At 35.5% G+C, this 13,255-nt stretch overlaps 1 protein-coding gene across 47 annotated transcripts in view; it reads left to right on the forward strand.

Moving 5' to 3' along the window:
- Nucleotides 1-13,255, forward strand: part of RBFOX1 (RNA binding fox-1 homolog 1) — a 2,817,840-nt gene that overhangs the window by 2,718,921 nt on the left and 85,664 nt on the right. For 36 of the 47 annotated variants that reach the window (XM_056804034.1, XM_056804033.1, XM_056804032.1 and 33 more), the window contains one exon: nt 6,003-6,083. The exons of the other annotated variants lie outside the window; for them this stretch is intronic. In XM_056804034.1, the coding sequence (XP_056660012.1) occupies nt 6,003-6,083 (81 nt within the window). The remainder of the gene's footprint in view (nt 1-6,002; nt 6,084-13,255) is intronic. 47 annotated transcript variants of the gene reach the window in all.

The raw sequence follows: 13,255 nt of genomic DNA on the forward strand, positions 1-13,255 counted from the left end.
CCAAGTGTTTTACTTTATACTTTTAATTAAGCCTGAGACAGTCAAACCAAAGATCTCTCATTCTTATACTGTGGAAGGAGAAGTTAAAATTAATTCTGAATGGCTGGCTCTGTTTCTTCAATTCCCTTTTTGAGATGGAGAAAATAGTTTTCAGATTTTTTTTTGTAATTGGGCACTTTTTTCTACAACTATGCAAGCTCCTCTGGGAAAAAAGAAAATTTACTCTCAAATTGAAGGAGATAGTCAACAGTAGAGTAGAGCCTTGGTCTGATAGTCAGGAAAAGTAGCTTTCAAGGTATACCTTGCCTTCAGTTGAATAAGACCTGCTAAGTTTCTGTGTACCTCAATCTTAGATTCTGTAAAATTGAACCAGTAACACTTGATCCTTCCTAACTTGGATAGATAGGAGACAACACTCAGCTGAGGCAATTGATGTAAAATTTGGAAGGTAAGTGATATCTAAACTCAAAGCATTGTTGTTAGAAGGGAAAATATTATTGGTATTGATATTATTGATACTGATTTTTAAAATTAAGACTGTTGAAGAACTGATTTGGCAGTGAATTTTTACAGGCTGCTTATTTCTTGTCTTGATTTTTTTTCTTTTAAAGTATGATCAAAGAATCTTCCCTAGAGTCATACCAAGTATAAAAATCCCACTTTTCAAAACTGCCATATCTTGGCATTATATTGAGTGTGAGAACAATAAGCCAATATTTCTTTGGAAAAAGGAGGGGGAGCTTAGATCTCCCTTCTCCCATGTTATTAATCACATATTCATGTGACACTTAATCCAAGGCTAGAAAAGACAGGCAGCCACAACTGGCTTCAGCCCTGACATAAAGACAGCCAGCACTCAGGACCAGGAAGATCCAAAATTTTTAGATAAATACCAACAAGTGTCTGAGTTTTATCTAGGCAAGGAAGTTCAAAATTTCAAATAAGACTAAGAGATGTCAAGGGCCCCATTACACACCATTGTATAAACTGAGATTTTTATGGTCAGTGCCAAATCAGGCTTCCCTAGCCTCAACAGCTAAGTCTGAAGAGTCAAGACCTCTCCAGTTTAAGTCACCTAAATGCAGTCTCCAAAGGCAGACTGGGTGGTTCTTGTCACTCACCAGAAATAGATAATCACATCAACATATTGAGTAGCAACACCAGAAAGTACTGAGATCCTTAGTACCAACTTAGATTCTGAGAGATGGCTAAGAAGAGAATCAACTTTCATAACAGGAGAACTGTTAAAAGCAGAGCCAGCATTCATCAAGGCAGAGATCTGAAACATTTATTTTGTAAGGATCCTTTCCTGAAGAATATTTTGATTCATATTTTATCTTTTTTTGAGAAAGTCATTTTATATGCAGTGTATATGTAATCTATTTCAAGCAACCCATTCAGGGAATCCAACTTTACCAAGCCTCAACTGAAGAGATTTCATAATTTCATATATATGTATATATATATATACATATATATGTCCTAACTTGTTTTGTCCCTTAGAAATATCATTTTACCTCTGTTCATTAGAGACAACTAGTATTTCCTATACCTCTTGGATATACCTTCAAGAGGATTAATTTAGTTATATTTCTGAAACACTAGGAACCCTTACAGAAACAAATAGTTACGTTGTTATCATTAAAATCAAAGAAAATTGTTACCCACAAAAATAACTTCTTTACTGGAACCATTCTTTTTCTCTCATAGGTAACATTCTTTTTTCTCATAGGTAGTAAAAAAATTATTGATGCCTTTGGTTTGTTGTTTTTTACATCAGTTATTTCCCAATATAATCCCTCCCACATATATGTGCTTATGTTGTGAGCACCATAAAACTTTTTTTATAACAAAAAAACCCAGCTAACTAAAACTTAATTGCATAAACAAAACTCTCTATCCATTTGTTTGCAACATTATACACCCTTAGGTCCACATCTTTTGATCATGGGAACTAGAAATAGAAGTGACTTTAGAAATCATTTAGTCCAATTCTCTCATGTTACAGGATGAGGAAGCTGAGTACTTGAAAAATTGCCCAAGGTTACATAGGCAGTAAGTAGAAGATGTATTTCAGGTTCAGTTCTGTTGGATTCTTAGTGACCCCATTTGGGGTTTTCTTAGCAAAGATAGAGGAGTGGTTTGACATTTTCTTCTCCAGCTCATCTTACAGATGAGGAAACTGAGGCAATCAGGGTTATGGTCATACAGCTAAAAAGTGTCTGAGGTCAGACTTGAACTCAGGAAAAGAAGGGTCTTTTTGTCTCTAAGCCTGGCACTCTATTCATTGTACCACATAAAGGAGAAATAGAAGAATCTGAATTGAAACCTGGGTATTCAGCCCTCCAAATTCAGTGTCTTTCCACTACTCTATACTATAATAATTATTACTAGTACAATCTATTGTGATCACAATATTTTTATGTTCAGTATTATTTAAAGAAAAGCTGGGAATGTAATACATCTACTGTTAGCCACATATAGTAACTTGATGTTCTGGAGTATAAGTACCCAGGCATTGGATAATGGTTACAGAATTGTACTAGTGCTTCTCTTTCTAAATGATCAGGTAAATCAGAATTTTGCTTGCAAAGCTAAACTCTTTCCCCTTAACTGTGATGAGTTTACTTGGGTTAATGCAGTCTTCATTCACCAAATTCAGAAAACAACTTTCTATCAGAGCTAAGAAGTCACTAACCATAAGGCTCAAATCCTTATTAAGTAAATATGACTCATATGGCAAGTTTCCAATTGAGCCCTTCCAGCTGAGCCCATTAAGTATGTAATTCTAAGAGTAAACACTCTAGGGTTAGGATTTCTTGGTTCTTTCTCCCAATAGGGTGTCAAGGCTGACTTTTCATTCTTTTGTAACTGTTGTCTGGTGATTACAATATCCCCTTTTGATTTAACAACCAAGTCTTTCCCTTCCTCTTTCTTCATTGTGTAATTTAAGGCAATCATAGCTACCCTTCTGCCAACCCAAATAACCCCATGTTCTGCTATTTCCTTTGTATATTTTTCCATTATTTAGAATGTTGACGGATATTTTAGAATATAGATATTTAGAATGTTGATAGAATGTTTATTACATTATAATTTATTGAGCATGACTTTTTGGGGGAAATCTCCAATTCACCTCAGTTTTGATTTGCTACATTTACTTGATGTCATTTTTAGGAATCAATAATTCAGGTTCTCATTTGAAATCAGAATGTATGACCGTAAAAAGATTCAGGTAGATTTTTTAAAAACCTAACCTACAGGACTTAACTTTTATATCTACAGCCCTATTTTTGGTATTTCAGTTCTAAACTGCAAAACTTAGCTCAGAAAAGAGCAGTGTGTTCATGAAACATCTCAAAAACCTCTCCATGTATTTATTGAAGTATAAAAGAATAGCTAACTAGAAATCTCATAAATATATTACATATTTGTCCAATTGACTTCCTTTTAAAAATAAACACTCCAAATTACATGAATATTAAATAATATTTTTGCTGTGTGGTTTTGTTGAGTTTCAAGGTTTCTCGTAATAAAAGGTCATAGAGGTCCTAACTGAATACATAAGTACATTATAAATTGGATAGGAGAACATATTTAGATAATCTAAAAACTGAGCCCTGTGGCAGATGTTGATTTTCATTTTACAAAGGTCAGCCTTATGGCATAAGGCTATTTTGTATGTATGCGTGTATGTGTTGTGTGTGTGTTATGTGTGTGTGATACGATGGTATCCAAAGAACTTTATTCAAATATAGTTTCTTATAAAACACAACGGAAGAAAATGAGCAAGGTTTCATTATGTTCTGCCAGGATTATAGTATTCTAACAGAAATCCTATATTTCAATCTATTGGGATTTTGTAAATTGTATCCAGGATATTGGCATGTCCCCTCAGGACCTTATTGTGGAATAATTAAATCTTCTAGACATTTTCACTAGAAATAGATTATTTTACATTTGAAACACAGATACCCCAAGAAACTTTACCTCTCATTAAACTGAATCCTATTGACTTCTGAAAACTCTAGTCCATAAGTATTGATGGTAATATTTAAAGTAGATAGTATCATATGTAAGACAACCTGGTTTTACTTGGTGGAAGGAGTACATCTGAAACAAAGTAGATAACCTTTCCAAAAAAGTGGGTTCCTTCTTTTTTATTTGAAATCAGCATCTTCTTTTATGATTATGCAGAATAACATCAAAATGTCAAATGAGGAAAAATTAGACCTTTTGAAAATTCAATTTTATAGTTATGTTTTATGATATAGTGTTAATGGAATACAGTTAGAAAATGGAAAGATTTTTAACTATAATGAAATGAGATCAGGATTGGGGCAACCTAATAGGATCCAGGACTTCAAAACAATTTACTTGCCAAAAAAATGAAGAAAATGAAGTTACTCTACTTTAAGAACTACTTTCTCAGTTGCCAAGGTCTGAAATGGAAATGGAATGGAAGATGTTTGATTGGTAGGCCAGCATTTTTCAAATTGGTATCTTTTTCTCATTATTAACAAATTTGGATGTGAAATGTCTGTATTTGATTCTTAATGGAATTGATCTGTGGGTTGGGAATTTTAGGCATATTTTGTTTTATGAAATGGGTCCATATGGAGTAAAACTTGAGAAATTATGAAATTAAGAAAGTTTGGACCACAACACATGAGAATAATTCTTATTAACCTAATTATCTTAGTAATTTATAATCTGCAATTCAAAATTATATTATACTGTTTACCTCTCCCAGCTCCTCAGCATTTGCTTTTCATTTCCTCTGTTAACCTTCAAGAACAAAATATTAACAGGTGTAATTGGGCTTTCATGTACCCCCAAGTCTTTTTTTTCTTCCTCCTGATAACCTTCAGACAGCCTTTCTTCATACCCAAATTTACCTGATGCTGAATTTTAAAAAATAGTGGCAAGGGGGAAGAATTGAATTAAACTCTGTTCTGTGGTTATTTTGTAGTGCTAGATTTTAGTCTTAGGTGAGGCTCTAAGGAACAGAAGAACTCATTATTATAGCTGAACATTTGTAATACGTGAACTTTTGAGGTAGTTAACTTCCTTTCTCCTTTGATGATGAAGGAAGAATAAACTGAAAGTGTTGACAGTTTCTACTCAGGGAAGATAATATATGAACTTCAGGCTTACTTCACTGTCCATAATAGATTAAAAATACATAAAATATTTTTCAAAATCTTATGAATATCTCTACTTTCCATATGTAGTATTAGAAAAGAGGTAAAATAATAATTCCTGAAGAATTTCCAAATTGACAAGTATTTGATCAAGCTATTTCAAATGTGTTATTAACAGGAGGGTCCAAGATGTCAATCATTTTTTTGGGGCAGTAATATGACTGCTCTCTGCTATCTTTTCAATGAGAGCAAGGAAAATAGCCATATGAATGCAGAGGAAGAATGATGATTTGAACCCTTTATCTTCAATGATTAGTCGAGCAGGCTTTTTAGCTGAAATCAGAGATTCGGAGAGAGGATCTAGGTTATCGAGGAGTAGAAATGGTAATAGCAAAAGTCTTGTAGAGAACTACTTGCCCAGTGTGATTAGCTGTTTATATTGGACAAGTAAGAGTGATTAATGTCAAATTGGTTCTTCTTCTTACCTCTGTACCTCCAGGGAGAAAAAAAAAGTAGGCTAAGTTCAATAGAGCTCTGCAGGCTGAAAAAAATTCCCTTTTTATTTATTTGAAAAACTAGCCTAAAAGGGTTGCTGGAAAGCAAGGCTCCAAATTTTGAAAAATGGTGATTCCTGTTTGGTGGGCTTGGTTGGGCAGAAACATTCTCCTTTTTTTTTCTTGAGAATTACTTGTTGAGTTCTCTGGAATATATAAGGCATATGGGCAGACAATCTCATTGGTCTTCACTGTCCCATGAACACTGGTATATGGCTGTATTATTTTTTTTTAATTTGACATAATGCCTCAGGTTTAGTGTGCATTTCCAAAACCAGATACCATCTCTCTCTCTCTCTTGTAGGCACGGTGCTGTTGTGCCAGGCAAACCAGGAGGGATCTTCTGTGTACAGTGCCCCCAGTTCACTAGTATACACTTCCACAAGTAAGCCAGTGTTGCGGCTCTATTTTTGTTTTGTGACATAAATATGAGTCAAATCACCTTCCCTGCCATGTAAGTTTCCCCTCCTCTCCCTTCCCTCCCCCACTATAGCTCTCCTTGAGGGTAAGGTGATAATCATTAGCATGCTTTTTTCTGTTTCTGTAGCATCTTATTCACTTTCCTCATTATCATCCCCGTCTGATTCCTCATAGTCTAGACATCAATTTCATTCTGTTATCTGCAGATAATCTCAATGGTGGAAGAACCACAGCCCTTTGCCTACCTTCTACCACAGCCTTACAAATAAAAAGCAAAATAAAATAAAATTGCCAATCCATTAATATAACATGCTAAACTCTCCTCCTTTCTGGAGGTAGTAAGGCAGTGAAGTATATACAAAATCAGTAGCCTATTTGTCATTTGTAAAAATGTTATTTATCTTTGGCAAGTGGAACATTTGCAAGGCTGTTTCATCGAATGTTCTAAGTGACTACCGAAAGGAAAGAGGAATTGCTTCAGCCTCCATTCAATCTAGGAGAAAAAATAATAATACGCCCAAACTGTTAAGATTCAGGTTCATCTTTAGAGATGGCTCCATATATTCATGGCTCTTCAGCATGGAAGGAGTCTGGGTAAGGGTGAGTCTGAATAAGTAGGGCCATAAAATCATACGAGTGATGTAAAAGCATCATACCTTCCTTAACATTGCCTGGGTGGGGGGCTGTTGGGGTGAGAAAGGGAGGGGGTCCAATCTGGTTATATGGAAGCAGGTCCCCAAACTAGTTCCATGACTCCAAAGTGAAAATGACCCTAGAATTCTTAAAGCAGGCTGAAGCAAAAAGCTATCTTTGCTTATTTGGGCCGTGGGGTTCTCTCACCTTCTCCTTATTCTTCATAATTAAGTCCGTCCTCAAGGAGACTCTCATCCTTAGCTGTCTGGATTTCCTATAGTCTAAGACCTTATCACCCATTTCATACAATGTGTATATTTACTGCAAAATACTGACCAGAAGAATGGAGAGGAAGATGTAATCATAAGGAGAGGACTTCTTCGGTGACTTTGCTCAAAACAGACTCTAGATGGATTTTTCCATTTTGAAGATCTCTTCACCAGTTCCTGAGTGGGGCAGCAGCCTGAAACTTGCACTGGTAAAGGGTTGGGGCCAGAATTGCCAATTTATACTGCTCTCCAGTTTGAGATCATCATTGAATTGTCCAGCCTGAAGAACTGAATGGAGACTTCCTTGATGGGCCAGGAAGTTGTAAGCAATCAAAAGGATAAAAACATCTTCAGTTGAGATTATTAAAAACCCAGAAGCAACTGAAGTCATTTGAAGACAATGGAGAATTTCTAACATCAGGAGAGAACATAAAAAAGTTTCAGTTTTAGCTGTATATATAAAGTAAGAACAGGATGCTCTTCAGTGTTTGTGACTGCCAATCAATAAATTTCTTGCCACAGCGACAAAGAGTGATACTTTCCAAACTAGCCAAAATAGTTTAGTCTGTATCAAGTCATTAGTAATCATTTTCTTTGGAAAGAGGTAGAGCTTAATAGTGGGACAGATTTAAGAGTTTATTTGCTGTTTTCTTTCCCCTTTTAATTCTCTTGAGTTGCCTTGACAGGAAAAAGCCAGTGATGACATGAATCAGGATAACATGGTAATACTTCAACCACTTGAGGAAAACTCACTTCTCAGCTGTGAATAAGTTGGGGGAAAATCTCCCATCCTTGCACAGGCTCACTCAAGATGTACCCCTCAAGCAGAATCCAGTATTCCCTATTTAAACTCAAGCCATTGTCCTAGACATGAAAAACATCTCCAGGAAAAAGTGGGACAATCAGTTTTCTCTCCAATATCTTTCCTTGATATCCCAGGACATACACCTAAACCATAAGTCTTGTCCGAAGCAATACTCGCTTCAGTTTCTGAGAAAGTTGAAAACAAAAGGCAGCTATTTAAAAATGTCTTCCAGTCTAAGAACTTGTTTTATTGAAAGTAAAGGGGTGGTGCAGAAGAGAAGAGGGAGGTAGAAATTTTCTGTACAGCCTAAACAGCAGCATATCTCTAAGAAATAATTGGAAAAAAGCAAAAACAAAAACACACTTTGCATGTTATGTAATGTGTTGATCAGAAACTTTTTGGCACTAAATTATATAGGAGCAAAAATATTTTTAGGACAAGTGAACATTTTTTCAGTATACTGCCCCTGAAAATGTTGGAAATGGTTGATTGAAGAATTCTGTTCCATTGGGTACTCAATAATAAATTGTGGAGCTAGTGGGAAATGCCTAGGGAGGATATAAGCTCAGGGATTTAGACCTTATTATAGCATGTTTATATAATTTCTTCTTTATATCTGCCTGGGTGGCATCTCAAAGATGTCAGCCAGATCCAACCATTAGCCATTAAGGTAATGAGCAAAGAGATCACAGAAATAAATACTGAAACTAGTGAATCATTGTGGCAGAATTTTCCATTTTTAGTTTTAAAAAATTGGCTCTCTTGACAAACCCCTTGTTCTTTTTATCCCCTTCTAAAATGTTTTTGGACTGCAATGAGATATAGCTTCCAAAGGAGAAAAAATTCATATTTGCTTTGTCAGCTGATTCATCAGCCAAGGGAGTTTTTCAAAGCAACAGTTAATTGACAATTAAAGCATTTCAATTTATTTTTGTAAGAGGTGAGGGGAAAGCAATATGTAAATCCATCTGTGGCATAGCACCTAATGATAAGGATCAAGTCAATTATTAATAAGTATAAATAATTGAGTTTATTTTAAATATGTAATATGCATACCTTTAGAATGCTTCCTTTATTACTGATTCTCACTGATCATATATATATATATATAAAGTCATCAAGTATTGATCATGACAGTAAACGATAATGACTGATGATAATCACTGAATATGACTGAAAATGACATGTTAAAATAGGTAAATTTCAATGCCAATATTCCTTAATGAACATTTTCAACAAACCCACTATCATAGCTGTGAATAGAAGAGACCTTAGAGGACATCTAGTCCAATCTCTTCATTTTTTAAAATGACAAAACAGGCATCAGGTAAAGATTCTGATATTTACAAGTGGGAGACAGGATTTGAACTCAACCTATGACTCCAAACCCAGCACTCTTCCACTGTAGCACTCAGTAATAATACCAACATAAATGTTGGTTTCTGATATAGCTACCAGAAGACATTTTATTTAACACTGCCATTACTCAAGTTCCTGCTGACAATCTAATTAATATTTGAACAGACTCCATAACATAATTAATCCAATATTATGGAAGCTTTGGTAGAAGCCTTCCTGGTAACTAATAGCTTCCGTGGTGTCTTCATATTAACATAGTCTAAATATAAGGAAAAAGATTGTGATGTTGTAAGGGTTAATTATTCTCCAAATAAAAGTATGACTGACAAAATCTGTTCATTTTTGTTGCATTTAGTGCTACTATTGTAGGAATCTTTGTCATTCTCAACTGACAAAATTTCTAACAATAATAATATTGGTATCATAGTAATTGTGGACATTCATACTTCAGTAGATAGGTGCTCCTTCCAATGAATGTAACTAGTCAGGTAGAATTTGAACCCAGGTCTTCATTCTAAAGGAATTTTGTTCACACCCAGACCTAGATTGTTCCCACTCCTCTTTTTCCATATCTGTACCCATTATGTAGAGTATTCCTAGAAATATTCCTAGAACTAAGCTTCTCTGACCTAAATAGCTGTTGTGATACTGGACCTCCCAGGCCTCCCACATTATCTATTTCAAATCTTCAGGTTTCACACCTCAAATACTTTCTTTCATCTCCTCTTAGTTACAAATGAGAACCATATATCCTCAGGTACAAGCTTCCTTCCTCATTTCCATTCCCCTCATTATTTTCCCACCTTGAAACCTTTTGTGGAGATGCTAACTCTCTCACCTATGACCTAAACCTCCTCTTTTCTCATCTCATGGAGGACACTTTTACTTACCTCTTTAATAACTTAAACTTTTCACTCCAATCTTAGCTTTTACTTTCTGGTACCAATCAATCCATTAAGTCTTACTATCCTATGTCCCACCTAACATTCAAGAATAAACTTCTGGGACAGACCCTACTCTGTCTGCCATCTTTCCTTGATATTTACCTCCCCTTTAAAACTTTGAAATCTAATGTCTAGAATATTTCAGTGGAAACACTGAGGTGACCAAAGGTTTTTTTCCTAACCCAAAACAATGAATTTATTTGTTTATTCCTTAAAGAAGCTAGCTCATCTACTCTTTCCATTTCAACCACTTCCATGGAATGACTCTCCAAAGCTGATCTTCAGAACTTAATTGTCATTCTCACTTCAGATCCATATATCTATTTTCCTAAAGGACATTGATTTATAGTAGTTTCCTTAAATAATCACCACTTTCTAGCTCCTTTTCATTCTCGAGGATAGTGTACTATCATCCCTGTGGTTACTGAGACTTGGAAAATGTAAAATTGAAATTTGTCTTAATCTCTGTTCCCACATTTAGTTTCCAGGCTTTCCACATTTGTTTATTTTTTTTTCAAATCCCCTTACCTTCTGTCTTAGAATCAATATTAAGTATTGGCTGCAAGGCAGAAGAGTGGTAATGGCTAGGCAACTGGGGTTAAGAATTTCTATGGTCACAGATAAAAAAGACTGAGGCCAAATTTGAACCTAGGACCTCACCTCTCTAGGACTGACTTTCTCTCCACTAGCTGTCCTTCCACTTTTATTTTTGATTATGTTTCTTTTACTTAATCTTTTCTTTCTATCCTTATAGAGTATAATACATTATAGCCTCATGACTGAATTAATGAATTAGTTTTCTAGATGATTTATGTCTGAGATCTCCTTGTCCCAGTTAATCCCGTACCCAGCTGCTACACTCAAACATCATTTCACATAGCAGCTATTGATTCAGCTACATCTAAGTCTTTCTGCTGGTTTCCAACCGGAGGACCCATCCATTCCAGCCAAACTAGTCAACTTGTTGTTGCCCAGAAAGTTCTTCTTTGCTCATGCTATTTGCCCTATTTACTCCTCACTTTCAGTTCTTTATTTCCTTCCCAAAAGAGCTAGTTAGAAGCTGAGCCACTTCAAAAAGTCTTCTCTTACAAACACCATACCACTTAGAATAGTTCTGTCAATTCCTGAGGGCCAGTGTGATTCCTGGAAAGAACAAAGGACCTGGGCGTTAAATTTGCGTGATCTTAGACAAGTTATTCTTTGGGCCATAATTCTGATCCTCTGTAAAAATTGACTGATGAATCCATTTTGGCAAATTGATAAATCCATTGGTGAATTGGACACCTTGAATTAGATGGTAAAGTGTCCTTCTAAATCTGAATCTTATGAGCATGGCTCAAGCAGTTATATATTATTTTTGTCTTACACACTGCTATTTTTTGCATTTACTAATAGATTATTTGCATCTTAAGAGCATAAATTACATCTGCTCTTTTTATACCCCAGTGCTACCTCCCATATTATTAGTCATAGAAAGAGTAAAAAAGAATAGGTTGAATGAATGAATAAATGAATTTCATCTAGGGCAAGATAGTGTATGTGTGGAAGGGATCACTATATAGACCAACCCTGGGAATGGGCACTAGCCAGCTGCTTAGGTCAATTATAATTTGTACCAGGTGAGTTGGAAAACAGGTTCATTTCACTCATTTTATTCATGTGTCATTTGCTCTAGATAGAAGAACAAAATGAAAAACGTGAGCTAGTTAATATCTTGGCTGTACTTGATAAGACTGTGCTGGGATACAATTCTTACTGTTGATTAAAATTAACTTCTATTTAACTCCATTGAACAGGAAGGAAATTAAGATGTCGAAAATTGTGAGTTTTTGAAAGTTTATATAATGAAGAAACTTGGCACAGTGGAAAGAGCACAGGAGTCAAGAGATTGGGATTCCAGTTATTATTCTTATCATTGACTTGCATTATGACTTAGGGCAAATAACCTCATTGCTACAGGCTTACAGGCTTCTGTTTGCTTATTTGTAAACTAATGGGGTCGGGTTGTATTCTCTGAGGGCCATGTCACCTTAAACTCCTATGACTTCAGGTCCATTGCTTGTTTGATTAGACGAGGTACTTAAAGTGGGAGAGGCAGCATGAGAACAACTCAGACACTTCTTGTTACCTACCAATGTTACAGATCAAGGTGACAAGAGAGGCTGCTTGCTATTTCTGTTGATGATGTTCAGCTGTCCTTGTTTCCTCACCAATATTAACTTATTTTGAGCAATTTAAAGTTATCTTTATGCCAGGTTGTTTGCAGTTAACTACTTTCCTTTCAGATTCCTTCTTCTCTCTACAGTCAAGACAACTAGAATTAGAATAACTATTCAAAATCTTTCTGCAGAAATGCCTGCCTTGCACCACTTTCAACATGGTAATCTTGTTGTATGTGATTTTTTCCCACCATTGCCATGTAAAAACAATGAACAAAAGCACAATTAGATAGCATTTTACTATTGCTTTCTTATTAGAGTCGGACCTCAGATGAGGGTGGATAGAATCCATAGGAAATGCCTGTGTAAATGTAAGCAAATGTCCAGCTGGTCCCTTTAAAGTAAGTGTGTGGTACTTTGCCCGAGAATCTGTTATTTTATAGCAAGCCAGAACTGTCAGATGTTAGGGACTTAGATAGGTGGGATTTCTTTTTATATAACTGATGTACTCCAGAAAAAAATGTAAATTGAAGTTTCAGAGTTAGAATACTGTATTCTCATTATGATTTTATAGATTCTCTCTGATCTTTACTTAGCTTCAGACACTTTGGATTCTCTGATCCCTGGCCCTTCTGCCAAATCGCTATCCAAATATACATAACTATATACTCTTAAATCTTAGTAAGAGGGAACATCCTATTTAAATGAATCTTGAAATTAGGTATAATTAAAGCATGAATAATTTTCACCAAAAGTGACTTATTTGAAACTTTGCCTATTAGGAGTTGGGGGTGGGACACAAGAGCCTACTTGTAACTGGTATATCTGCACCTGCTTTTAAATGGGGCACAACTGTGCATTGGAGTGTTCCTTTAACATGCTGTTCGGGGTTTCTAATATAGGACACTTTTATAGGTGAAACTATTTTTAAGTGCTTCTAGTATCCCTCAGGGGGAAAAAAAAAACCA

Source organism: Monodelphis domestica, chromosome 7 (genome assembly GCF_027887165.1).
Source record: "Monodelphis domestica isolate mMonDom1 chromosome 7, mMonDom1.pri, whole genome shotgun sequence".
NCBI lineage: Eukaryota > Metazoa > Chordata > Mammalia > Didelphimorphia > Didelphidae > Monodelphis > Monodelphis domestica.